The 27,977-nt window shown below is 37.1% G+C and overlaps 3 protein-coding genes across 4 annotated transcripts; 2 read left to right on the top strand and 1 right to left on the bottom strand.

Moving 5' to 3' along the window:
- The first annotated feature begins 12 nt into the window (after window positions 1-12).
- LOC133534727 (calcium/calmodulin-dependent protein kinase type 1) lies at window positions 13-15,804 on the top strand. Its single transcript, XM_061873972.1, has 2 exons — window positions 13-1,013; window positions 8,639-15,804. The coding sequence occupies exons 1-2, from the start codon at window positions 142-144 to the stop codon at window positions 8,850-8,852; spliced, it is 1,086 nt and encodes a 361-aa protein (XP_061729956.1). The 5' UTR covers window positions 13-141; the 3' UTR covers window positions 8,853-15,804.
- LOC133534728 (uncharacterized) lies at window positions 3,911-6,105 on the top strand. The gene is made up of 2 exons (XM_061873973.1): window positions 3,911-4,441; window positions 4,654-6,105. The coding sequence occupies exons 1-2, from the start codon at window positions 4,353-4,355 to the stop codon at window positions 5,198-5,200; spliced, it is 636 nt and encodes a 211-aa protein (XP_061729957.1). The 5' UTR covers window positions 3,911-4,352; the 3' UTR covers window positions 5,201-6,105.
- Window positions 15,797-27,977, bottom strand: LOC133534722 (protein sly1 homolog). Of its 2 annotated transcripts, XM_061873962.1 has the most exons (11): window positions 27,779-27,975; window positions 27,545-27,704; window positions 27,030-27,331; window positions 26,181-26,270; window positions 25,808-26,057; window positions 23,680-23,832; window positions 21,274-21,449; window positions 19,139-19,409; window positions 18,592-18,721; window positions 17,169-17,372; window positions 15,797-16,060 (listed from the first exon to the last, which is right to left on the bottom strand). In XM_061873962.1, exons 1-11 carry the CDS (start codon window positions 27,804-27,806, stop codon window positions 15,950-15,952), a joined length of 1,875 nt encoding a protein of 624 aa, XP_061729946.1. In that variant the 5' UTR covers window positions 27,807-27,975; the 3' UTR covers window positions 15,797-15,949. The 2 variants fall into 2 exon arrangements, with proteins under 2 accessions (XP_061729946.1, XP_061729947.1); XM_061873963.1 differs by lacking the exon at window positions 17,169-17,372 and having other exon boundaries at window positions 27,779-27,977.

The following is a 27,977-nucleotide window of genomic DNA, read 5'->3' as shown; positions in this document are numbered from 1 at the left end:
TGACCTTGAGCAGCCTGCGCATTCGTGAAGCAAGAGAGTATATCAGTCTTGATATATGTGTGTGGTCTGATTATATCTACGTAGGTACGTGTAGGTTTTTAAGATAGTAGTAAATCCTATCCGGGATAGAGAGGCACAAAGATGCCTTTATTTGGGAAAAAAGATTTCGGCAGGAAATCGAAAAAGGATGGCCGAGACTCCGAAAAGCAACCGTCCATCGAAGACAAGTATGTGGTTAAAGATTTGCTGGGAACCGGAGCGTTTTCCGAGGTGCGATTGATAGAAAGCAAAGATAACGGGCAGTTGTTCGCGTGTAAAATTATCGACAAAAAAGCTCTTAAAGGGAAAGAAGATTCACTAGAAAATGAGATTAGGGTACTGAAGAGATTTAGTGAACAAGCAAAAGGCGAAGGGGAAGAGAAAAAGATGTTTTCGCACCCTAACATTGTCCAGCTGTTAGAAACGTACGAGGACAAAAACAAAGTGTATCTCGTGATGGAGCTGGTGACAGGCGGGGAGTTGTTCGACCGCATTGTGGAAAAAGGCTCGTACACCGAGAAGGACGCGTCCAACCTTATGCGGCAGGTGCTGGAGGCTGTGGACTACATGCATTCGCAGGGCGTCGTACACCGCGACCTCAAGCCCGAGAACTTGCTCTATTACAGTGCTGATGAAGACAGTAAAATTATGATCAGTGATTTTGGTCTGTCCAAAATTGAAGATTCTGGCATCATGGCTACAGCTTGCGGAACTCCAGGATATGTTGCTCCTGAAGTGCTTGCCCAGAAGCCATATGGCAAAGCAGTGGATGTATGGAGTATAGGAGTAATATCTTACATCTTACTTTGCGGATACCCACCATTTTATGATGAGAAGGATGAAAATTTGTTTGCCCAGATATTGAAAGGCGATTTTGAGTTTGATTCTCCCTACTGGGATGACATTAGTGAATCAGCTAAGGATTTCATAAGGCATTTGATGTGTGTTGATGTTGACAAGAGATACACTTGCAGGTGAGTAGCTTTATCTTCTGTAACATTAACCATTCCATTAATCATGCATAGCACAGCATGATATCTATCTAAATACTGATGAGATTAGTCATACATGTCTGTCAAATCTAACAAACCCTTTATAATTTTTTGTCCCTATCCATCATTTTGACCAATGTGGTTGCAAAGCAGATACAAATTTTAACAGTGGGTTGCTTAGTAACTTTTCTGACAAATTTCATATTTAAATGGTTAAATAATACTTAAACACTTTTGCATTGTGAGGAGGGCCACAGCAGTATGAATGCTTGGCAGCTGTGTTGCGGGTGTGGACTCCGTTGCTAAGACAATACAGACTTAGGCGGTATCACACTCATATACCTTTTTTTTATACCAGAGTGACATGCAAATTCGCATCAGTGACATAACCGCGTTAAAAGATTATACTTTTATACAGTAGACCTGTGGTCACCAAATGGCAGACCATGGTTTGGATCCAGACCGCACTTTGGTATTACCCTTGTAATTCATTATTTATAGAATATGATTATATTACCTTAGCAATATTATGATTACTTAATTTATGTGTATGATGCTAATGGTGTTTTAAACTGGTCCACACAGAACGAGCATACGCGCAAGGCAATTTCCTCACGCACAATATGGCCAGTGTAGACATGCCTCTGCTGAGGCAGCGAACTCGGGCGAGGAAAGTGCACGCGCCGCTTCGGCCGAGGCACATGTACACTGGCCGTAGTGTGTCAATAAATTGCCTCAGGCGATGCTCGCTCTGTGTGATGCTCTGCTCTGTGAGTGTGAAGAAATCCTATATATTAAAAGGATGAGGGGATAAGTTCACCTTTGTACACATTTACTGTATTCTTTCTGTGTTAAGTTATGTAGTTGTTTTGTGCAATAAAGTGTTTACTACTACTATTGCCGCCTGAACTCATAAACCTGAATTCTACAAAATTTACTGTTCTGCACATAGGTAAAAAAAACCCTCATTACATGTATAATTTGGACAACACTCCCTTAAAAGCTGTTAAGACACAAATCAATCTGGGCGTTAAAATCACCTAGGACCTGAAATGGGAAGAACATATAACTGCAATCGTTAAGAAAGCAAAGAGCCTTATGTACCTCATAAGGAAAGCTTTTGGGAATCTGACGCCAGATATGATGCTCAAAATTCACAAAACCTATGTTAGGCCTATACTGGAGTATGCATTTCAAGAGTGGAGCCCTTATTTTATCAAGGATATTGAGATGTTGGAGGAGGTTTAACGTAGTTTCACCAAGATACCGAAGAAACTCAAAAATATAAAGAAATAGCAAACATTTTCGCAAACCAGTTCAGGAAATCATTTGTTATGGAACCAGATACTTTACTAATACCCACAGTGAGTACTACTAGAGTGCTGAAATCTTTGGAAGAAATTGAATTTACCCCTGAGGTGGTGGAAAAGGTGATAAACACCTTTAAAGACGAAACAGCTATGGGTCCAGACGGTAATATTTCTGAAGAAATGCAGTCATTCATTAGGAGAACAGCTGTCACATATAATGTCATTGTCATTCACGTCCGGTAAACTGCCTGATGACTGGAAGGACGCCACGTTACCCCTATATACAAAACAAGCGACAAACTTACTGCAGCGAATTACAGACCAATAAGTCTAACGTGACATATGGCAAATGACAGAGGAAGGTGGAAAGGAATGGAGGAGGCTTTTACCCTCAGAGGGGCCACATAACAAAAATGGAAGAAATAGTTGTAAATTAGAAACACATTGCAAAACTTGTTAAGTGGAAAAAAGCTTTAATAATAATAATAATAAGTCTAACGTGCATTGCCTGTAAAGTAATGCAGAAAATCATTGCTAAATCAGAACAGATCATAATTGAAGAACAACACGGTTTTATTCCTAGACGGTCTATAACAATCACTAATCTATTGACTTGTCTCGACTATTGGACTAAGAACTGGAATTCGACCGGGTACCTATAAAAAGGCTCATTAGTAAGCTGGAGCATTACGGGATTCGTGGACCTCTTCTGAACTGGATTCAAGACTTCCTAAGTGTAAGAAAAATGAGAATCAGAGTAGGAGAGGACCTGTCTGAACCTATCGAGGTTCTAAGTGGTGTCCCGCAAGGATCTGTTCTCGGCCTAATCCTTTTTGAAATTTTTGTCACTGACCTTAAGTCCATTGTTAAATCTAGACTGTCACTTTTTGCTGATGACATGAAAATAATGGGGAACCCTCTCATCTCGCATAACATCATACAGAAAGACCTAGATCGAGTTAGAGGGTGGACACAGGACTGGCTCATGTTACTTAATTCGGATAAATGTACCATTCTTAATACTGGGCCCATAAACCCTCAGCTTCCTATACTATGGGTACACAAGTCCTAGAAGTAGTAAATTCACAAAGGGACCTCGGAGTCACTATAACAAGCAACCTGAAGTGGGATATACACATTCTGGAAATAACAAAAAGAGCCAACTCACTAGTATACCTTATACGAAAGACCTTTAAGACAATTGATAAAGCATTGTTCCTAAAACTATATAAGACGTACATAAGGCCTATTCTTGAATATGCTTACCAAATTTGGAGTCCATATTTTCAGAAGGATATCACTTTACTTGAAAAGGTGCAACGCAGGGCAACCAAGATGGTATATGGACTACATAACAAACCATACGACCAAAGGATTGCCAGTCTTGGTTTGACAACCCTGAAGCGAAGAAGACAGCATGATGACCTCGTTGAAACTTTCAAGATCATACATGATTATTACGATTTACCTGAACTAAAGGACCTGTTTGTTATGAGCAAGAATCATCGTCTAAGAGGCCACAGCTTAAGAATTACTCGCGTTCCCAGCACAAGCAATCCTAGAAAGCACTTTCTATCGCACTGCGTCGTGCGCGAGTGGAATAAACTACCACAAACAGTAATAAATGCTCCTTCAGTGAATAGTTTTAAAAACAAACTTGACAAACATTTCAAATTACCAAAATGAACATTAATCGTACAAAAAAAAACAAGTGCAGTGATATACACGCATCAGCTTTCAGCTGCCAGTGTATTAAACAATAAATAAATAATAATATAATATAATAAGGAACCTCACGCCGCTCTCCTTGGTAAACGAGAACTGGCGCAAACCTGTGGTACTAAGTACTGCGGATCGCAAGGCGGCATGGGAGAGTAAGGTGCTACACGGGCGGTTCTACAAGGCCCTCACGGGACCCGACGTGGACCTGCTCGCGTCGGTGAACTGGTTACGATTCGGGGACCTCTTCGGAGAAACCGAAGGTTTTGCCTGTGCAATTGCGGACGAAGTGATGATGACGAACAACTATCGGAAATATATCCTGAAGGACGGTACGGTCGACATTTGTCGGGCATGCCGCCGTCCCGGAGAGTCACTCAGGTACAGGGATCGGAACCGGTTTTTTGGAAAAACTTTGAAATAAACATATATTTCGGTTTATTTTATACTCCAAATATAGGACTCGGTTGTGGTTTTTGATAACGACTTCGTATTATTAGATTGCCCAATTAGAAATGAAATAATTAACAAAGAACGAAAAAATACCGTTTTCGTTCCCATACAAAAAATACCGGTTTCCGATCCCTGCTCAGGTATATCATTTCCGGTTGTTCTCATCTTGCTAACGGCGAGTACTTGCACAGACATAATCTCGTAGCCAGGATTATTTACCAGCAACTTGCTCTTCTATACGGCCTTGTGGACCGCGAAGTACCGTACTACAAGTACTCACCTGCGCCAGTTCTCGAAAATGGTCGTGCCACGCTCTATTGGGATCGATCTATTATTACTGACAGGACTATTGTAGCCAATAAGCCTGACATCGTGATAATAGATCGATCGCAACGCCGGGTCGTGCTCGTCGACATCACCATCCCCCATGATGAGAATCTCGTGAAAGCCGAGAAGGACAAGTCCAGTAAGTACCTAGACTTGGCTCACGAGATAACCGCCATGTGGGATGTTGATTCGACGATCATTGTCCCGATAGTCGTGTCAGCGAACGGTCTCATAGTGAAGAGTCTCGACCAACACCTAGAGAGACTCTCGCTAGGTGGCTGGATCAAGGGTCAGATGCAGAAGGCAGTAATTTTGGACACGGCGCGTATAGTACGTCGGTTCCTCTCTCTGCGGCCCTGACCACCGGCAGCTTGGGCCCTGCCCCGCTGCTGGCGGCACCCTAGGTTAGGTTTTTTATAATGTGTTTATATCTTTTGTATTGTTTTGTAAGTGTTTTTATATTTTACTTTTATATCCATATTATAAAAAATCCTAACCTAAGATATTGAATGAATAAAGAGAGTAATATAATAATATGCCCTATGAAGAAAGACTGCACTTCCTGAAGCTCACAACCTTGAAAGAGCGCAGAAAACGTGGAGACCTAATTGAGACATACAAAATACTAACCCAACACTATGACCTCAAAGATTTTCATAAAATGCTAGAGCGCAATAACAACAACCGTCTGACAGGTCATCAGTATAAGCTGGTGTCTCACAGGTCCTACAACAATCCTCATAGACACTTCTTTAGCAACAGAGTGGTCAAAACTTGGAACAAACTCCCAGAGGATATAATATCGGCCCAAAGTGTCAATGAGTTTAAGAATAAATTAGATGTGCACAATGCAAATTCTACTCAACACTGAAAACTTTATTGATGACTCTGGATACAGGCATTATCAGTTTTTTCAACTGCCTGCCTGCTTTACAAATAATAATAATAATAAAGAGTATAATAATAATATTATTTTTAAGGAAAAATTAAATAATGAAATTAACAATTTTTATAACATAAACATTTTTACCTACCAATAATATTATTTAACACTGATTTTTTATTTTTATTTATTTATTTTTATTTTTATTTGAATAACAATTTTGTGTTTTGTTTTCCTAATTTTAGGTCAGTTATCATCAATTTCTTAAATAATTTAAAATTATAAGAAAATATATTTGAAAATACTAGAGCGGGTCAGACGATTTTAGCGATCCGTAAGCGCGTGGCAGGGGTAACAATATAGCGCGACCAAATGTCAAAAATCGTTTTCCTACTCCTCTACTGTTATCTGTCATTTATGCATTCATTAACACGAATATAAGAACATACATAAAAGATTTCAAGAATAGTCTATATTGTCTATTCCTCATAAAAGCTCTTGTGCTTTTATACGTTATAACGTTACTGCGATTAATGGCTACCAACCTAACAAAACCAAAACGAATACGGTTTTAAACTAAGTCCATTGATGCCAACTTACAAAATATTCATTTGGTTGCATAGTAAAAATAATTACTTCATAAGTCAGAAACACGCATGTGACACCCGTAATATAGCAACACCCATAGACTACGAAGACCGCTTAGCGTTGCTTGTTAGTCTCCGTAGGCTACGGTGGCCAAAATTGAGAAAAAACTGTCCAAAAAATTAATTTAGCAAGTAGCAAGTAGGCCTCATAAGTTACGAGGAGGTGTCGCCGACCGGCCGGCCGCGGCCCGGGGCGGGCCGGCCGCGTAACAAGGTATGCTCGCGCGTCTTGGCTATATACTTTTGCTGTAATTTGTTTACCTAAATTAAGATTTATTTTTGTTGACTCGTAGGAAAAATATTGTATGCAACGTTGTATAAGTAGGTCAAAAAATTCTCGTGGCGTATTCCTTTACAATGTTCGCCTACGCCTTCGGCTCCGGCTCACATTGTAACTCACGCCACTCGCCTTTTTTGACCCTTCTTATACAACTGATGCATAAAATACTATTATGAAGTTTAGTGCGCCTAGCTCTTTTTCCCTTTTACTTTTTTGCTAACTTTCACTTTCGGACTAGCTCGAATATTTCAAGATGGCAGTTTTATTTTTGCAACTTCGTCATCCTACCATTTAGTCCGTCAGATTATTAAAATATACACTTTTGTAGGGTTCACTTAACATACGTTTTGAATATCTTTTTTTTTTTTATACTACGTCGGTGGCAAACAAGCATACGGCCTGACGGATGGTAAGCAGTCTCCGTAGCCTATGTACACCTGCAACTCTAGAGGCGTTACATGCGCGTTGCCGACCCTAACCCCACCCCCCTCGTTGAGCTCTGGCAACCTTACTCACCGGCAGGAACACAACACTCATCTGACGCGCTCGAGTACATTTTTTTCCTAATATTCTACCCTTCCGTATGACCACCCTGCCCATGTAAATTAAGCGGCAGATTAACACACCCAATCAATCAATTTTTCGTGTTATGGCTCCATCAAGGTGTTGATGATTCTGCCAATGTCCAGGTTGGATAAAACACGGCTAGTATATGAATCCATATTACGGTCATAGACAGTGTTCGGTGGAGTATCCGATAATCCGCAAAGAAATACAAACACACCTGTTATCAAAGATGTGTTCCGCGAGTGACACTACCAATATCTGACAGTTTTAGTAACGTAGTGATTATATGCTCTTTGGTTTTAGTGATAGTTTTTTTTTACATTTTTTAAACTTAATTTGTAGGCGCCTACGGCCAGTTCCGGCTCGCTAAAAAAGAAACATTATATAGCCTTTTTTCTTCCTATCATCTAATCTTTCTCCGACGCTCGAGTAAAGACACATTTAACAACGCAGGCTCCCCTTAAATAAAAACACATGATCAATTAAGCCGTTTTTGAGTTATCGCAAAAAGTCTCCCCTTTTAATTATGTGTCGAAAAATGGCAGTAAATGTACGTCGCTACAAAGTTTTATTTGACAATACCCCTTTATTTCAAATACTCTTTGTCTACACTGAGCATGGCCCCGTGGACCAACATGCAGGTGGCTGGTCTTTCCTTTAGAGCTACGAGACCCTAAAAATACTAAAATTAATAGAAAAACATACTAATGATGATTTATGACATAAATATGTAAGCCTATAAAAATCCTTTGTTTGTCAGTTGGTTGACAGTAATCTGTTATAACAAATCATTTCATATGAGTCTCTTTAACTGCATGTTTAAGTTAGTAGGTGGGGTTGTCGTTGAGATTCAAGATGGTGAACACGTCTCTAGAATATTTTTTTGTGTTTTGCTCATTCATGTAGTTTAAAGTGTAATATTGATAGCTTATTATGCAGTGAACTATCGTAGAAGTGTGCAGCTAATGAAAAACTAATCTTGAAACGCGTTTAACCATATTTTAATCAACACCCGGCAATCCATCGTGGCTTTTAGTAAAGTCCAGCTATCTCTTTACTAAAAGCAACTACCGAACAACGTCATGCTCTACGAGCACACTTAAAACTTACAACATAACTTGACATTGGCAAAATCATCATAGATTTGATGGAAGCCATATTTTAAAAGAAGAAGAAGTTAGTAGGTATGACGTAGTTGTTGGTAAAAATATTATGATTTAATTTCATAGTTTCGTGTCCTGTGAGGTCAGTGAATCAAGTTATGTTTATATTTATAAAATGTCTGTACCTATTGCAATAATTTGGTTTTGTGGTTTCATGATAACAATGAAAATTGACAAAATAAATGAGCAAAGTACTGAAGCAGTTACTCAATTAATTAATTAATCAGTTATTTGATTTGTTATATATTTCCTTTACAGGCAGGCATTGGCTCATCCATGGATTTCTGGTAATGAAGCTAGCAGCAAGAACATCCATGGCACTGTATCTGAACAGCTTAAGAAGAACTTTGCCAAGTCCCGCTGGAAACAAGCATACCATGCAACAACAGTGATTCGGCAAATGCAGAAAATGGCGCTCAGTAGCAGCGGCTCCAGTCGTAGCACGAACTCAAGTGCTCAGCTCAAACAATAGCTGCCCTCCCCATGACACGGCAAATCACTTTCCTTACTGACAAAGGTACTTAAGATTTATTTCATTTTTATTTACTTAATTGGGTTGGTGATAACCAACGCCGAGTAACTCCATCATGCTTATTACAATTGATAAGCCTGTTACATTAATTGAAATTCATTGTCAAACCAGTTGGCGGCAGACACGCCGAAAGATCTGTGTCATCGCTACGTTTATAACGTTACTTACAGATTTACAAGTACATACATTCGACTGGTTGTCTTAATACTGGAACGGATAGCTTGTTTAGCATATTAATAATAATCAACGAACTGTTATTAATACATATTTCGGCTAGTCATTATATCTTTATCTGCTTGAAAATATTACAGACATAAAAATCTTATAGTAAATTAATATTACATTAATAATTTTGAAACTGATCTGAAACAATGCCTTTCTTTATGTAACACTTGATCTCTCGTTTTCGCTTTTTATAGTAACAACAGGATTTTTTTCTGAACTTTATTATTGATCAATTTGATGGGAAAATCTGAATGTTTTATTAAAATATACTTAATTGAATTTTAACTGCCAAAATTAATGGTTTGACAACTTCCTCGAATCTAATACTTACTAGTTAACAAAAAGTAGTTAAAAATAAAATGATGTTCTCTTTAAAGATACTGATTAATAACTATTGCTTAGGTATGGTGATAATCACTTCTAATAATAAGGTCTGTTGCAAAATTGATTAGAAATAATTGATATAAAATGACAAAATATTTACAGTTATAAATATGGTTTACATGTTGAGATATTCTTTTGTAATTTCGAATCTTCTTGATAGTTGTTTGTATTTAAATATAGGTATGAATGTCGGGCAGGGTACTTGTTTTGAAATAAGATGTTTGCTATCTCTATATTTAACTGGTTGAACCAAAATATCTTAGGATTCGATTGGAATAGTAATTTTGTTTAGAACGGAGAGATGGTAGCTGTGCATAATTAGCCGTCTGGACAGCTGGTAAACATCTCGTATTGATTAGAATCAACTGTAACATGTGTTTCGACAGTCACCTACCCGACTCTATTATGCTATTTCTAGAGTAAGTTTTATGATTCTAAACTTGAATCCTTCCCATATTTTATCATTTTCATATTCCTAAATACCTATATCAAATACATGTATTAGCGTTTGTTATACAATACTGCATTGTTGAATTTAATGTTCTTATAATACTCTGTAACCGTGACTAAATAGTTGGTAGTAGTTCCCTATATTATATAAAGGGCATTTCATACGTTACATAAGAATGGGCCTAATGTAAATTTATTTCAAGTACTTAGTAAGAACCGCAATTATAATTATTTGCTGTTGGATATATTTAAAAGCTACGGAGTGGCATTCGAACTAAATATCTGATCTGATTTGATATATGACATTACTCACTATTGGCATGGGCGAGTGTTCATTGCTATTGATAGTACCTAATGCCTATCGTCAAATGACGTTCAGACTTTTATATTCAAATGTCGCTCAATAATGCGCGTTCTTTTTGCGAGACTGAAATAATTTGACATTTTTGAAGCATATTCAGTGTTCGATTGATGTACTTACGTTTTCTGCTCTCTCTGCCCTATTAGAATCTCAATCAGTGATGGAACTTTTGACATATTGTCAAGCTACATTACATAAAACGACAAATGTGTAATTGTGTAGGAATTCCGCTTTACTTATATTATATTATCAAGTGACACATTTCCTGTATCTGTGTTTTACGAGGGTATGAATATCATATCAAATGTTTGACATTCCGATTAGGATAAACTATGATTTTATTCTAAATTTAAAAAATACGGTAACATTCCAATTTTCAGTATTGTACCTATGCAATTTTTTTATGCATTTTAAATGAAATTATGTGTTATATGTATTCAGTTTAAAAATTCGACTCGAATTTATTTATTACAAAAATGACATTATATAATTTAGGTGAAAGGTTTAGATGCATTGGGATTATTCAGTAAAGAGGGTTAACTCCGAAATTTAGAAAATCTAAATCAACCTACCCTGATTCTCTTCTGGCATTAATAGTCTCGACTAGATGAATTGCTTATCTGACCTGCTGCCGTTCGATTCATTCGCTAATAGGATATGTGTGAATCTGAGCTAGGTCCTGTGTCATCAAATTTCAAAGGTTCACTTTAGTCCCTATGTGCATCTTAAGACATAACAAGAAACATAACTATTTTTCGGAATGTCCTTAGTTAAAACAGAAAATACCCAGTTGTATTTGTAAACACAAGTGTTTTCTCAATGCATTGACACTGTTTAACGAAACGTTGACCAATGTATCCTATTAAGCAATAACGTATATGGAAAAAATCATAACGTGTGACTAAGTAACGTATGCGGAGTGAAATCTGCACAAAGTTTGGAACATGTAAAAAATAAAAAAAATAAAACAAACTGAAATTATATCTAACTGCCAATTTAAAGTCTATATGTATGTCAATTAATCCGGTAAGTTTCATGAGCATTGCATTCTTTCTCTTGAAATTATGGTCAATTTAGAAGAACACCGTCGCGAAACTGTATGTAATTTCTCCAGTACTATTTTCCTGTGGCCGTAAGCGAAGAAAGTGGAACATTTTGTGGAAACTGGTTAGAGCTGAAGGTCTGTTTTTAATATTTTTGCGTCCGCTAGAAAATCTGGTTCCGGGAAACATTCCAGCATTAGCTAGTATTCTGGGAGAGATCGTTAAAAAAAAGAAAGGCCTGGGTGAGTCACAAAATCTTACAGAGAACTCACGAGAACATTAAAATGTTGTAGTAAAACTGTTTAAAAATATCTTAATGGTATGGGCATCTGCAAACGTTTAAGAAAAGTTAAGCCTACCGTCTCCGAAAACAATAAAAAATGCTCTGAAAATGCGGATACGTCATTTGGTCAAAATTAAAAAAAAACAGCTGTTTTTGCATTATGGGATTTATGGGGGGCTAATCATATGTCACTAAAATAGAAATTCATGGCAAGGTAACTATTATTTTGAGAACACCAATGGTGACCGACGACACCAACGAGAATGTGAAATACGTCGAGCATACGAAGTTTCCTAAAAAAGTTTTTCTAAGGAAGATAAAATTGTAACTAAAAAAATGCCAACATTTGTGTTTTCGACACAGATGCCTTTAAATCATCATAACTGCCGTTAAATATCTCGCATTGGAGTAAACTTTATCTTACATTTAACATTGTTAAATACGTTATAAAAAACATGAATATTTATAGAAAATAACCATGTTGTTTTTATTTAATACGATAATAATAATTTTTTGCATATTTCATTCACTTCGCATACGTTACAAGTCCAGTCACGAATAATCCCAGTACACCTTACCTGTATTTCGTTTCCGTGTTGCGTCCACAAAATAAAATCTTCCGTCCGTGTTTTAAATTCCCGCGCAATTTAATTTCAAGTATATAATATATCTATATCAAGATATTTGTGCATGTTGTATATATATTATGTTTGTATTAAATATAAAACATAATATTTATTTAGATAAATGAAAGTGACAACATTCAGCAACAAAATATTGCACCTTACATAAGTACTTAGTGATTTTAAAAGACAAAATTTTAAATACAAAATGTAATTAATGGCTCACACGGAAAAAGATGTAACAATAAAAACATAATTCGTTCCGGTCCTCTTATGAGTAAATCAAACGAGTTTTGACGAGAATACCAACAGCGACACACTTAAAAACGTGTCAATATGTCCGACGGTCAGTTTAGGTATTTACTTTAAAATTAAATATCTTGTTAAATAACAAAAGTGTGTCCACCGCGGTATTAAATACCTACTTTTTTCTGCGGATATACATGCGATTTCGTTAATTTGGTACACCGAAAGATTTACAGTTCAACGTGCATATCTCCACTATAGTATATTTCAATCAAGATAATTTTACGTTAACAACGAAGTCAGAAATGTAGCGACGGCATGGCATAACATAAATGAGGAGTGTCTTTTCAAAAGGACTTATTTTTTATATGGACTCCTTACAAATATAAGCCCTTTTGAAAAGACACTCCTCAAATGTAATAACTGTGTACACAGTATTTTGAACGAAGGTGTTACCTGTCTGTAGGCACAGCCCTTAACCAAATGGACCCAGAGAGATATGATACCCATGGAGATACGTTCTAAAATCAACATAGAAACTGGTTCCTTTAAGTTTTTTTTTTACGTTGGTTTGACATATCAAATAGAATCATAATTCTATGCTGGCCTAGGGTTCCAATTGGTTGATCGCATGCTTGTTATTGCGCTGTTGACACTTAGCCTTACTATACCTATCTAACCCTAAAATGACACTTAATGTGTAAGTTCCCTTGTCGAGGGGCCTATATAGGTACCGAATTGAAGGTACCGATTAGAATGCTATTGCCGCGTTACTATCGGTGTGATGAAGGTAAATGCTGCGGGTGCCATTGGCGAGAAAGACTTGTCGCAACCTGGCAAGGCTTAGGCATTGACAACTCGATTTTCTGGGTCTGGCCTGCGAATGTGGAGGGATTGGCATCATTCTGAGAGATGTCTAAAAATAACATTTCGTAAAGACTGTCGTTGTTAGAGTATATTATTTGTGTCTCCAACAATGAGATCACTGGGATCAGGTCTCTTGGTTCAGTTCTGGGTATTGTCAATGTCTATAAAAATCTAGATTGAAATTAAATTAATAATTGCCAAAAATGTACCTAATACCATTATATTAAAGCACATGGAACACTGTATCTGCCTGCAGTGGTATCTATTATTAATTTAGATTTATCATTTTGATGTGACATATTTTTATGAATTTATTGGGACATTTCAATTATTACTGTACCTAAGGCATTTGTAAGTGATGCTTCTGAATTTATAATAATTACAGCTTATTGTTGTGAAGCATTGCACTGCTTTAAAGGTCCTTAGTATATAAGTGTAGAGATGTTTGATAAATAATCTTAAACGTATGTATCTGTAAATGCGCCTTAATAATCTGTGTAATATTAATAGTTCTATCTCTCTTTGGTATTGTTAATACTATGTAACCAGGGGTGTCACTCAGGTCTCAATATGACGAGGTATCATATTAAATATAGGGGTCATATTTAATATTGAATTGCATTTACCTTAAAATCGTTCTCTAACTTACGTGCCATTCTTTATTTATTTTTTGCCATTATTTCGTACTGAATTCTAGAAACGAATTCAAGTTTCATCTAGGATATATTTTTACCAGGAGAATTCTATACTAACATGAATATCACACTTTTCCTGAATGAAATCGATGTTGAATTTTACCCGAAAACGGACACGCATTCCATGTAGCGAATATATAGACTATAATAGACTGGCATACCGACGACGAGAAACCATTAATCAGTTAACTCAAATGTAGGTAAGCTATGTTAGTCTCCTTTGTATATTTTTCAATCATTTGTGACCATAATATATTTTCATAAACGAATTTTATAACAAGTATGCTGTACATATTTATGTTGGCTTCAATTTTCATTAACCCAAGGAACATTTTCTATAAAATGTTTTATTTAGTGAGGCGCTAACATTATTTTCCTATGGAATGAACTATTGGGATTTATAAATAAATATAACAGAAAATCCCGGCCGTGCCATATGAATTGAAGTAATTCTAGAATGTTTTATTTTTGTTTATAAGAAATCCGAATTATTTTTATAATATTAATACGCACAATGCTTTAAAAATAAGTATATTATCTATATAATTTTATAAATGTTCTTTTATGTACAATTAATGTAATTTAATGTAAGAAAACATTTAAAATGTAGTTATCATCTCTCATCCCATGCACAAACAGAAATTTTCTCTTTACTGTATTGATACTACTTGTTTATGATTATACTTACTCGTACGTGATGTTTTTCGAATACTTTTGGGTGCAAAAGTTTACCAATGACATACTGACATTAGAAAAATGTATGTTTACAGTTCTCTTCAATATGAAAGCTTAAGAATTTGAACTTTTGGTTATAAATGCATTCATTGTTTAATGTTTTCTTTTTCTCTTAAGTAGTTACTGTCTTGGCCCTCTTTTGCTCCTAACTGTATGTATATTATAAGTGGTCTATTTTACTGTTAGTGTTATCACGTATTTTAGCATAATTACACATGTGCACTAGACGGCCCCGACCCGACATCCACTGCGATATGCAGTTTACTCATTCGCTATTATTATCTACAGTAGAGGTGCCGAGAGTAGTCACCCTTGGAAACACAATTTAATAATGATCTGTTTTTCGAATTATTATTTGGTAATGGCGTACAATAACGCTTCTTTCTCATTTTATAAATGGATATATTGTCTACTTAATTGTTTATTCTGTTTAATTGTGCCAAATCCATATCATGATCAGTGATAGAATTGTATTCTTAATGTTCGTACTTGTTACACTATTACATTATCTTGTCGCAACAGTTAATATTGTGGATGTTCAAGTTCCTTGTCACTTAAAGTTAATCCTTTCGTTAAATATAGTGCTTAGTGTAATCATAATCATATTTGCTATTTTTCGAGGGTTATTACAATTACCTATTATGTTCTTAGGTGACACATTTTAGTTTGTAATGAAGCACAATAGCGTAAGGACCGGGAATATAACGACACGGTTGACAGAACTGCCCCTCACCGCGGAGGGCGTTTGGTTGTGAAAGTTCTGCATTCATATCTATTTCTTTATTTCATTTCAACATTCTTAAACAGAAATAGCGAAAGATACATTTTTTGTGGGTCAAGATCTGATAACTATTAAATTACTACTATCTTGTGATTTAGATTTTATACTTCTTGTTCAAAACAATCAAAAATTTATTAGTAGATATTAGATGTTAGGTATATTTTCTGTGTCATTGTAAATAAAATGCCAACTTGTTGAAGTATTGTTTCATTGAACGCATCACCAAGATTCCATCACAGATAAGAAAGAACAACAAGAATGAACTCTTATAAATATAGTCATTGATTAATATTTATTATTTATACAATATAATAGTTAATGTTAATTGGTAGCGTTGGGACTGCTCAGTGGATCTCTTCGCCCAGAAGTGAGAGTTGCTTGAGGAACTGCGAGGCGTTGGGGAGTGTCGTTGCGCCGTAAATGATCTTCCGGGCAGTTCCACTCATAGCTTGTTGCTGCAAATATCATTATACTTGTTAGGGTTTTCATAAGAGTTATCATCATGATAAGTTCGTGATGATATTAATTTTCTAGGATAAAGACGTTTCTATGTTCTTATCCATTGGGCGGCCAAATTGAACAGAAGGAGTGGGTAGGTTACGTGGGTATGCTAGGGGTTTCTGAAATAACTAATTCGCCAGAATATAGTTCAAAAGCCATTTGTGCAACTTTCATATATATAATAAATAAATAAATATTATAGGGATATTTTTACACAAATCGACTAAGTCTCACGGTAAGCCAAGAAGGCTTGTGGGTACTCAGACAATGATATATGTAATATACAAATACATAGAATATATCCCAGACTCAGGAATAAATATCTGTGCTCATCTCACAAATAAATGCCCTAACCGGGACTCCAACCCAGGACCATCGGCAACATAGACAGAGTCACTACCCCCTAGGCCAACCCGGTCATATGAATAAGATTTTTGCTTTATACTTATTCCCGAGTGGATAACTTTATTATAATTATGGCAGTGATCATTTTATAGTGACTACATTGGGAATATTCGCATTTGTCCCAACCGGGCACAGATGGGAATAGGTACATTCAAATGAATCATTCCTAACTGTCCGCGACTCATGTATGGCGGGGACAAACGGGAATACTTATGCACTCTAGGAAGCTAGTAGGTGATTTTACACAATAGTTTGTGTCATCCAAGATGACTCGCAGATTTGTCAAATCTAACCTTTAATAACATGACAATACGAGTCAAGGCGCCTTGCCTTATGCCTTGACGACGCGTGCGTCGTTGTGAATGACGATCTATAGACGTATTAACCCTTTGAACGCCAAGAACCCCTAAAGTCGTCGTTACTAGTCGTGCCCGCAGCGCCAACCACTACTAAAGGTGTCAAGACGTACGCTGTTAAAGTAACCTTCGCACTTTCCAGTAAGGTTCACATTAGCTCGCTTGCGCCCGGCAGGCTGGCGTTTGAGTGACGTTTGTGTTTTTATGGTTATATTCAATTCAACAAAATGTTGGAGCTTCGTTCTCAAATACGCAGCGTCTTCAGTTAGCCACTGGTAAGTTGCACTTGCAACTCGCGTACCTTAGCAAAGTCGAGCAGGTTGTGGTACTCGATGTAGTTGCCGCCGCCGACGAGGAACACGACGGCGTCGCTGGGCGGCGGGCCGCGCGCGCCGCGGGCCCGCGCGGCCGCGTCGCTGCGCGCGGCGCGCGGGTCCAGCCACGTCAGCTCCGCGCTGTCCGCGCCGCCCAGCGCGCTCTCCACGCAGCGGCTCACTGGCAGCTTCTGTGCTCGGAAACCAACGCCGATCATCAAGACCACAGACTGATGACGTTATTCAAACATTTCTCGAAACGAACAAACGGTTGATACCGTTGATCGTTTGTCTCTTCGTCATTTTGATATTTCTGTTTATTAGAAAGAGACAAAATTCAACACAGGTTTGTTTGTAAGAGGTTGCTCTGTTTTATGAATTAGGGGGGTAAGTAATTGGATTGCGAACGTAATGGTTTCTACCTATGGCGCTTGGCACACAGGATGCGATTTGCACGTCGGTCTGATGTGCGAGTGGGATGTCGCTATAATACGAGCATAGCGTTGTCTCACTCAAACATCGAGGCGGCGTGCGAATCCAGTGTGATAAGCGCGTCGGCGCTATAGGTTGCGCCAGCTATCTTGCCCATGATTGTGACACATTTTTATTACAAATTGTTACACGTTTTTGCAAAGGCAAACGCCATAAAAAAGATTCGCACGGAAACTAGATTATATTTGGTAGGGCATACTGTAATCAAAACCTAATTAGGTTAAAGTGGGCTCCATGAAAAGAAATCACGAAACATGTCTAATTATCATTTATTTATTTATTATTTCATTACCAGTGATCGGAACTATGGGAGTAAAACTTTAACAAAACTTATCAAGCGGACGTAAAAAGAGTGCTTATAGCCTTAAAAATATTCGAATATCTATTAATGTAAATATTTTTATAGCTGTAAGTACTATACTATTCCTATCCCTATGGACATGAATATTTTTAGGGCTGTATGCACTATTTTATGTCCGCTTAACAAGTTTTGTTAAAGTTTTACTCCCATAGTTCCGATCACTGTTCATTACCCATATAATTAGAGTATAAAATAGCTAGTTATATGGACTTAACGATCAAAATTTAAAAAAGTATATTTTCTGAGTTATTGAGGTAAAACATAAAGAAACCCGCGCGGTGGCCATATATTCTTAATTTCCCGGCTTTCCGCCCCGTCTTAACAAAATAGATTGGATTTTACATTAATTTGTATTGTATTCATTGTCGCTACCGGTAGTCTTCATTACACGCGCCTCTCGTGATAAAATGAAATAAGAAATAAAAACTACGTGCGCGGAAAACTTACCGCGCACGACATGCCGCGTCAGCCACGCGTCATGCAATATATACAGCATACTACTATTATTATTAACATATCATGAAAATTAATAAAAAACTAGGTATAAAATTGCTTACGTGTTTTTTGACAACCAAATTCTTGACACCTTCCATTACAAAGGATGATCCTTGGGAAACCAACTTTGAAAACATAGATACTGTTTTTGTACCTCCACCCTCGTAATGGCCAGACATTTTTGTAAAGCCCCTGAAAGTACATGTTAATATTAGCATTTTCAGTTAGTTATCTTTATACCTATGAAGGATGCATGAAATGGTTTTCTCTAATAATTGTATAAAGTAAAATCATAGGACCCTTACTGACTTAGCAATAGTCCAAAAAACCTGCCATATAGTCACTGAGGAGGGTGGTGCGAGTCGCGCGGTGCGGCCTCAGCAGGGCCGACGTACTGACTAATTCATTTAGTCCCAGATTTAAGTAGCAATACGCTTAAATAGATGTGTTTTTTACTCGCAAGTACCCATTTCAACTTCGACCTACTAGTACATCGGTAGAACGAATTTATCAGCCGGTCAATTTGCCTCGGATGAAATGGGTTGTTTTATGATCTTGTTCAACAATCTTCTATTTGATATAGAAAGCCACAAAAAGGATATTACTCACTTCCATCGCCGCATGTACGTAACAGGGTTGACATCACAATTGGCAGCCACCAACGCGGATTCCAGCTTCTTATAATCGTCGTCGGGTATTTGCGAAGTGCACAGGTAATAAATAATGAAGAGCCGCATCTTGTCCTCCGGCGTGCCGGCGCTGGGGTCTGAGATCAGGTCGATGACTGCCTTGCTTTCTATGCCGCTGCTTTTGCTCATTATCTTCTCCTCCAGCTCGAAGAATGAATCCAATCTTCTTGACTTTATTGCGTTCAGAATAGCTGTAAAAAATGTTTAATAAAATAAAGGAAACTTTTAAATTAATTTTCTGTGGTCAGTATAAGTATTCCTTTTTATTTAAACTGTATTGCACAAAATACATTTAAAAAAAAACCGGCCAAGAGCATGTCGGGCCACGCTCAGTGTAGGGTTCCGTAGTTACTCTTCCGTCGCAATAAGCTAAACTGGAGCTTAAAGTATAGTAAATTAACCAAGGGATGAAACGGTACCTTTCACCCGAGTTAAACAAATAGGCAAATTTGCATAATCAGTAAGTACCTAATTAAAGTAAGTCTTTTTACTATGAAGGGAAAACTTTTTGCGATAACTCAAAAACAGCTAAACTGATCATGTCCGCTATAGTTTTCATTTAATGTCATTCTTAAGCTCTACTTCCACGATTTTTTTCATATTTTTTGGACCTATGGTTCAAAAGTTAGAGGGGGGGGGACACATTTTTTTTTCTTTCGGAACGATTATCTTCGAATATATTCACTGTATCAAAAAATGTTGCTTGAAAACCCCTATTAGTTTTGAAAGACCTTTCCAACGATACCCCACACTCTAGGGTTGAAGCGAAAAAAAAAATTCACCCCCACTTCACGTGTAGGGGTGTAGGTACCCTAAAAAAAATTAAATTTTTAGATTTTATTGTTCGACTTTGTCGGCTTTATTGATTTATATATCCATGCCAAATTTCAGCTTTCTAGCACTAACGACCACGGAGCAAAGCCTCGGACAGACAGACAGACAGACAGACAGACAGACAGACAGACAGACAGACGGACATGGCGAAACTATAAGGGTTCCGTTTTATGCCATTTGGCTACGGAACCCTAAAAAGGAAAAAATGACTTGATGACCTTTTGACCGCCAAACACGTCATATGACGCGCGCGGCTACATCCCAATATCAACCTTCATGCGTACCGACAAGTTTCCCGATTACGCGCCGCGTACGATAGGCGTGGCGTTCAAAAGGCTAATTGCATTCTATACCGTCTACCATAGGGCTAAATAGAAATGATGGAAGGAGAAAAGTAAGAAATTATTTATTCGGAACTCTTACTTTTTATGTCAAAATCAACCTTAAGCACTAAATGTACTGAATTGATACTAACGAACTGAAATTTCAGTCGGGTCAGAAATAAAAATCGATGAAATCTTTATAGTCATGTACACATTATTGCGATGTAATTCTACTCGTAACTACGCCAATAAGTCGATCTCTAAATCTGTTATACCAAGGACTGAAAGGGTTTGATATGTTTATATTAAATATTCCTGTGGCTATTCCGTCCTGTTCCTGTCAGCAAGGGGACAAGACTATCTAGCACAGTTTGTTAGAACAACTGTTTTACTACTTCCTATGGAAGATGATCCATTACAGAAAGGGCTTATACCTTACACAAAAACCCATTTTTGTTTAATTTAAATGCCATAAAAACGGGGTTTTGTGTGATGTAGACTCTGTTTCAATCTAATTAGAGCCTTTCATAAACCAAATAAAGTAGCATATCATTTGTTACGTTGCTCTTTCAAACTAAAAAAAATTACTCAATTTACTATACAACATGGTCCAAATAAAAAATAGGATAGGTAACTTTGTATGGTGGGCCTTACGAGGTTAAGAGTGATCCGCGAGTGACAAGTGAGAAGAAAAAGTCGATACAGCCATTTATAGTTTGTCAAAGGGCTATCTCATTTCAAACATAGACAGAGGGAGTCATAATATCTTTGTCTTACACTAGTACTAGCATCCAAAAGAAAAGGATGAGTATAGTTTTTTTTGTTCTTATTTACTGACAAATTGGTTTGACCAACTATATCTTAAAGCTTAGAGGTGGCCAGTGCAAGCGTGTAATACCTGTGGCAATGGTGGTGTGCATGTCGATCAGCCTCTTCTTCTCCATGAGCTGCGGCAGGGAGTTGACGGCGCTGGTGAGCCGCTGGGTGTTGTCGCTCACCATGCTAAGGGCCAGGTCACTGTCCGCGTCAAGGCCCATTGAGCTTTTCAGTTTCTTCACTTCCGCTTCCGAATTTCTGTAAAATCATTGTAAGTACCTACTTTAGTTTATACCAAAGATTGATTTATTGTATAATAAAATCGTACCCTCGTATTTGAAGAGCACTATGGGTTTTGTGGTAGCTTTCAAGCTGGCCCTTTACGGATAACTCTTTGTTTATTGTAAGTAAAACCGCACGTGCTACTTACTTGCATACATTTTATATAACTGAATCTACAAGCCTCCACGCCTCGCCATTTTACATTAACTGTCAAATTCGAAGCACGCATTTGTCTACTCTAGTAGGGTAACTCTACTTTCATCTTATACAATCAAAACAATGAATAATTAGCATTGATATATATCTTAGGACGGGCCTTACGAGCAATGAGAATGTGGCCAGGGCGCCTTCCGCGAAAATCGAAATTCGCAAATTGAGGGGATCTTTCTCTTTTACTCTCACGTGATTAGACTGACAGAGAAAAATGCCCGCAATTGGCGAACTTCGATTTACGCTGTTATAGCCCAGTATAGCGGCGTCATGCACACGAATTCGAGCCTACCTGACTACCTGATGACTTAAAGATACTCAGAGGCAACATATTCAAGCGCAAGTTGACTAGCTGGCTTTTGGACAGATGCTTTTATAGTATTAACCCTTTTCCAGGCATAGGACGATTTATCGACCACATACGCGCCAATAGAATTTCAACCTTAGCTATCCGATTTAAGGTTCAAATTAGATTGCACTTTCGGAAAATGTGACGTGTCTTCAAATGAGTCTGCTGAATTTATTCGAATATATTTGATTTTTCTGGGAAAACCTTGTAGATTGGTGCGACCTGGAAAAGGGTTAAGGATTATTTGAATATCTGACTTTGCTATTATTTTTCATTGACATTTTCATATTTTTTGCTAATTATTATATTATTCTTTATTCATGTTTGTATTGATTTATGATTTGATGTTAGAATGTGCTCCTCTATAATCTTTGCATGTCTGCACGCAGACTGAATACACTGTAAGTAACTTTGTTTTTTTTTTGTACCAATATGATCAGCATGTGCAAATAAATTCTTTGAATCTTTGAATCCTATCGCGCAGTCTAACGCCACAACGCGATTGGTTGATGAGTTTGCATCACGCGAGCGTTTGGTCGCAACTAGTTGCGTTAGACTGCAGGATTGGCTCGAATTCGTAAATGTGAACTAAATAGCACCATTCTTAGTGCCCGTAAGGCTCGTCCTTAGATATGATAATCGTCAATGATAATTAGTATTTAATTAGATAACTTAACCTCTAAATCAGGCAATATAATATGTACAGGTTTTAATAGTATATATATTTTTGCAGAGGCCGGGAAAGGGCAATGCGTGGATGAGTTCGATTTGCGAATCCACGAATTGCTGTTCCAGTCGAGGCATATATCGTGCTTTTCTCCAAACATGCGAGGAAATCAGGTAAAATAATCATAATTTAAACATCAACCAGCACTCAAATTGAACTTTCACATCAAAAACGTGAAAAACAATATCCCTCTTTAATTATTTTTTAAAAGTTAAAGGCACAACTATTCTGCCATTCACTACCATTCAATATTCGCTCATTCAATATAATTGTGTGTAATATAAGCTGTATTTGCACGCATGAGATCCTTAAAAAATATATAAAAGTTATATAGTCTTTGATTTTATTAAGCAATTGTTAGAAATGTAAGATAATTTATATCATTATTATTTGGAAAACAACGTCTGTCGTCAAACTATTTCTATTTTGATACTAGTTGTTAATATTTATATTGTCCGGGTTTGTAAACGTGCCCTAACTGACAGCCCAGCTGTCATGGGCGCGGCTGGCAAGAGAGTTTCCCGCGCCAACATGAGCATCGGTCGTCGGACTTAATATTATCATGTACTTAATTCAGAAATAAATCAATTACTCAAGACCTAGTGCGTTTTATATCTTTCACAATATTCGCACGATCTTACACGACGGTCTTACACGACACGAATCTATCATAGGATAGAAGACAAACGCAAACAGCCAATTATTACAGCCGCAGGCTGCGGCTGTATTAATTGGCTGTTTGCGTTTGTCTTAGTGGATACATGTTTTTAAAAAGTAAAAAACAATACAGTAATAACTTTCCCGTCCGCTAAAACACGACAATAATGGTTTGAATTTCTTTAATATGAGTTTAACCATAACGAAGAACTTCCTGCACTATTTTTGCTACAATAAAATTTGGAGAAAATAAACTTACTAACCTATATTTATCTAAATCCTCCTGTATAGCCTCTGCTACTGTTGGAAAAGGACTGCCTTTATGCTCCGTCCAAAGAGGGTCCCTTGAGTCCAAATCACAAACGCGAATCTTGGTCTTTTGCCCGGGCGCTGCTGAAGATTCCGGTACAGCAGCTCTAAAACAATACACATGTACAGATTTTAATAACAAAACTTCCGTGAGACACACACACCTTGACACTCCTCGGTATGGAGTGAAACATGTCGAGTGTTTTTCGACTTATAATACGTGAGTGACCCATATAATTATATATTTATTCACATGTAGAGAAATTGAATTAAGAAGGAGGATAGATAAAACTTGATACATAGCAGAATTTAAGGTACCCTCTATATTAGCACTATTTGGATTATTCTAAATTTTGAACCCTATTATTATAATAAGAGATACTAGATTTCATACATTTTTATTTTACTACAAATAATTTCTTCTTCCAATAATAAGAATGATTTGTTTTAAATAAATACTACAGAACTGTAATTTAATTACAATTTCAATCTTCTTGCCTTAATCATAAGCCTGCCTAGCCAGCCTATCTAGCCAGCCTCGAACACCTACAACATGCTGGCTCGCATTTACCTCGTGTTCTTGCTTTGCTATTTACGTTATGCTTGGGACACTCTTATTTACCGGCTGAGCTTATGAAAACAATAGTTGTGCCGATTGTGAAAAACAAGACTGGAAACACATCGGACAAAACTAACTACAGACCAATTTCGCTTGCCTCTATTGTAGCGAAAGTGCTGGACAGTCTGCTTAACACACAGTTAGATAAGTACGTACAGCTGCACGATAACCAGTTCGGTTTTAGGGCCGGATTATCAACGGAAAGTGCGATACTGTGTCTAAAGCAGACTGTCAAGTACTACACCGCCCGAGACACGCCAGTGTATGCGTGTTTTCTAGATCTGTCGAGGGCTTTTGACCTAGTCAGCTACGATATACTCTGGGATAAATTGGTGGATATGAGGGTCCCTCGGGAGCCCATTTTTAAATTCTGGTATAGAGGGCAGGTCAACAGTGTTCGATGGGCGGGGGCGCTGTCGGAATCGTATAGGTTGGAATGCGGGGTGAGGCAGGGCGGGTTAACCTCACCGAAGCTTTTCAACTTATACGTGAACGCACTAATTGACGAGCTCAGTAGTACGCATATCGGATGTCACGTGGAAGGCATTAACGTAAACAATATTAGCTACGCGGTCTCTCTAAACCCATAGCGGTCTGTGAGAGGTATGCTATTACGCATGGGCTCAAGTACAATGCCGCGAAAAGTGAGTTAATGGTGTTTGGAGTCAGAGGGAAGTGTTTGCCGACAGTACCAGCCTTAAAGTTGAATGGGAATCCCCTGAAGCTGGTCAATCAGTTTAAATACTTGGGGCATATCATCACCTCTGACCTCAAGGACGGTGCCGACGTCGAAAGGGAGCGCAGGGCGCTGGCTGTGCGAGCAAACATGATTGCCCGCAGGTTTGTTCGTAGCTCAACTGCCGTAAAGGTAACATTATTCAGAGCATTTAGAACCTCATTTTATACGAGTAGCCTGTGGGTTAACTACACGCAGAAACAGTACAGCGCGTTGCGAGTGCAATACAACAATGCTTTTAGGGTGCTGATGGGGTTGCCTCGCTACTGCAGCGCATCGTTAATGTTTGCGGAGGCGCGCGTGGACAGCTTCTCTGCCATCATGCGCAAACGCGCCGCCTCGCTGATCAGCAGGGTGAGGGCCAGCACCAACAGCATCCTAGCAATGTTTGCAAGCAGGTTGGATGGTACGTATCTGAACCACTGCAGTACGCTCCATGTTTTCGGCAATATGTAATGTATACTAACACTAGACGTAAGATAAGTAGGTACTTTCATGGTTATGTAATTTTGGCAATTTGTTATATTTAATTTTAATGTAATCAGAATGTTGTTAATTTTTTTTAATTAACTTATTTATTTATTTAATTTTTTGTAATGTATTATGTTTGTTTGTTTGTTGTATGATCCCAGATGGTCGAAATAAATGATAATTTAATTTAATTTAATTTAATAAGGCTGATAATCATTTATTACAACTTGTTATTGATACATATGGACATGCCTACCTGTTCAATGACAAGTCCAATACATCATGTGCCAAAGCCTGATAGGTCCATGTGTGATGCAAGGGTGTAGCCATATCAATATTTCTATCCAACAAGATCAGCATAGGCCTAGTGAAACTGAATTGACCTGTGTTGCCATGGAACAAATTGTTTCTAGCGTCCCATAGATTCTCTCTCAACTTTTTGTCTAGTTTTGTTGCTACCATTTCAGCTGCATTGCCTTTGCTACTTCTTATTATAGGCACATTACCTAAAATATAAATATTAGAAAAATATAAATCTCATAGACAAAAATCATAGGTATATTTTATTAGATTTATTCCTGACATATTTTTACAAAAACAAAGAAATACACAAAATGGTTGATACATACCTAAAGTAACAAACACAGAGAATAAACTTTCCACAATGTTATCCATTATAGCCTCCATTTCAGTATCTTTAGTGTCACCTTTGTTAATTGCTGTAACAAATAAACAATTGTTTATATATACATTTACAACTTTATATAATGTCACATGATATAACAATTCACTTGTACATATACGAAGTTTGTTTATTTGTAAAATTACACCCAGACCTTTTTAGTAAAAAAAGGGACATATGTGAATTTAATACGAGGTACCCAAATCGTCTTGTAATTCCACCTAAAAAGACGCAATTGTATGGGAAAAACGCTTGTTGTATGTCAGTTAGTATTTACAATCAATTGCATGATAACATTCAAGAATTGCCACTTAACTTATTTAAATCTAGACTTAAAAAATGGCTCATACAAGAATGCTTCTACTCTATTAATGATTATTTTGATTTATTATAAGTCGTGATTTTACTATTTAAGTTTTTATATAAACATTTTAATATTGACATTGTAAATATCTAGTTGTAGTATGTTACTGGTAAGATGTGTGTTTCCTGTGTTTAATGTAAATAACTTATGTACCACATTTTATGCGGAATAAATGATTTGATTGATTGACTCCCTATAACATCAGCATTTGTTGGCTATAGTTGGTTTTCTTTCTCTACATAATAAAAACTCTCTCTACTGTCAAAAACATCCATTCCATTGAGTGTCACTATACAGAATTTACACTTATATTTCTTGCCTTACAAAACATATAATTGAAATTGTCTTAAACCTAATTTAAATATGTAATATGTATTTTTGGTGATATTAACAACAAACACAAACCAATTTAATAATACAAGAATTATTTACCATAGTAAGATAATGAATCTGACTGCTGGTGTTTCATAATAAACAAATCTTCCTCTAAGCAAATGAAGTTTAAATACTGATCAAAAACTTTGTGTATATGCATGACAGAGTTAGACTGGATGGCTGACGCTGCAAGGTCCTCTAGTTTCTGCCTTGTTATGGGTGATATGAAGTTCAAGTGGTACTGGTCATAGATCCCATTGTCCAGATCCTGGCAGATGCGGCCGAGGTTCTCTTCTGAAGGAGCACAGAAATAGACAGCAGGCACTTCTGGAATGTTGTCTCTGTCGGAATGTAGCTGACTGGAATTTTACAAATCAATTGTTAATAAAAATGATGACAAATAAATTTCTTTTTAATAATTATGATTTAAACTTGAATTTAGGGCCTTTTGAAAAAAATAAACAATTTTGCTTTATTTACTAGATATTTGATTACTTTCACAAATCAAAATTTCTTATAATGTAAGTAAACTTTATAAGGCGGTAAAAATCGAATGAAACACAAGTACTTACACGTGTAGGGTGACTCCTAATTCCCTTAACTCCTTGATAGATATTAGTGGAGAAATAATGTCTTGTCCAATTCTGTCGTACACCAGCACTTTCCATGTCGGTTCAGTCGCCACGCCCTTTGTTAGCGGCTGATTTAGGTTCAGCATCTGCTTTAAGGCATCTGGAAAAGTGTATATGAGTAATTCCCAACTCTTTCTATGATAACATGAAGTTAAATAGTCAATTAAGACTTACTGAGTTGGCGCTCTCTTAAGGTTGTCATTGTCCTGAATTAAATATATTTCCATCAATTTAAGATAAAGTGTAGAAGTTTGCTCACATGTGGAAAAGCCAAAATACCTCTAATATCAAAATAATTCTAATATTCAAGAAAAAGATTGCGTTAGTACTCAGTCTATACACGAAATCTCAATACGTCAAATTTAACGTCAAG

The sequence above is a fragment of the Cydia pomonella genome, chromosome 2 (genome assembly GCF_033807575.1).
Source record: "Cydia pomonella isolate Wapato2018A chromosome 2, ilCydPomo1, whole genome shotgun sequence".
Classification (NCBI taxonomy): Eukaryota; Metazoa; Arthropoda; class Insecta; order Lepidoptera; family Tortricidae; genus Cydia; species Cydia pomonella.
Note: the sequence above shows the minus strand (reverse complement) of the source record. Positions and strands in the feature narration are given on the sequence as shown.

What these genes read in the sequence shown, in the direction of transcription:
- LOC133534727 (XM_061873972.1), top strand. Translation starts at nt 142, where the DNA reads ATGCCTTTATTTGGGAAAAAAGATTTCGGCAGGAAATCGAAAAAGGAT. An exon ending in GACAAGAGATACACTTGCAG is followed by an intron (nt 1,014 to 8,638) that starts GTGAGTAGCTTT and finishes TTTCCTTTACAG; the next exon opens with GCAGGCATTGGCTCATCCAT.
- LOC133534728 (XM_061873973.1), top strand. Translation starts at nt 4,353, where the DNA reads ATGATGACGAACAACTATCGGAAATATATCCTGAAGGACGGTACGGTC. An exon ending in CGTCCCGGAGAGTCACTCAG is followed by an intron (nt 4,442 to 4,653) that starts GTACAGGGATCG and finishes ATCCCTGCTCAG; the next exon opens with GTATATCATTTCCGGTTGTT.
- LOC133534722 (XM_061873962.1), bottom strand. Translation starts at nt 27,806, where the DNA reads ATGACAACCTTAAGAGAGCGCCAACTCA. An exon ending in TTGGACTTGTCATTGAACAG is followed by an intron (nt 23,833 to 25,807) that starts GTAGGCATGTCC and finishes GTATTGTTTTAG; the next exon opens with AGCTGCTGTACCGGAATCTT. An exon ending in ACCTGCTCGACTTTGCTAAG is followed by an intron (nt 16,061 to 17,168) that starts GTACGCGAGTTG and finishes TGATATTTGCAG; the next exon opens with CAACAAGCTATGAGTGGAAC.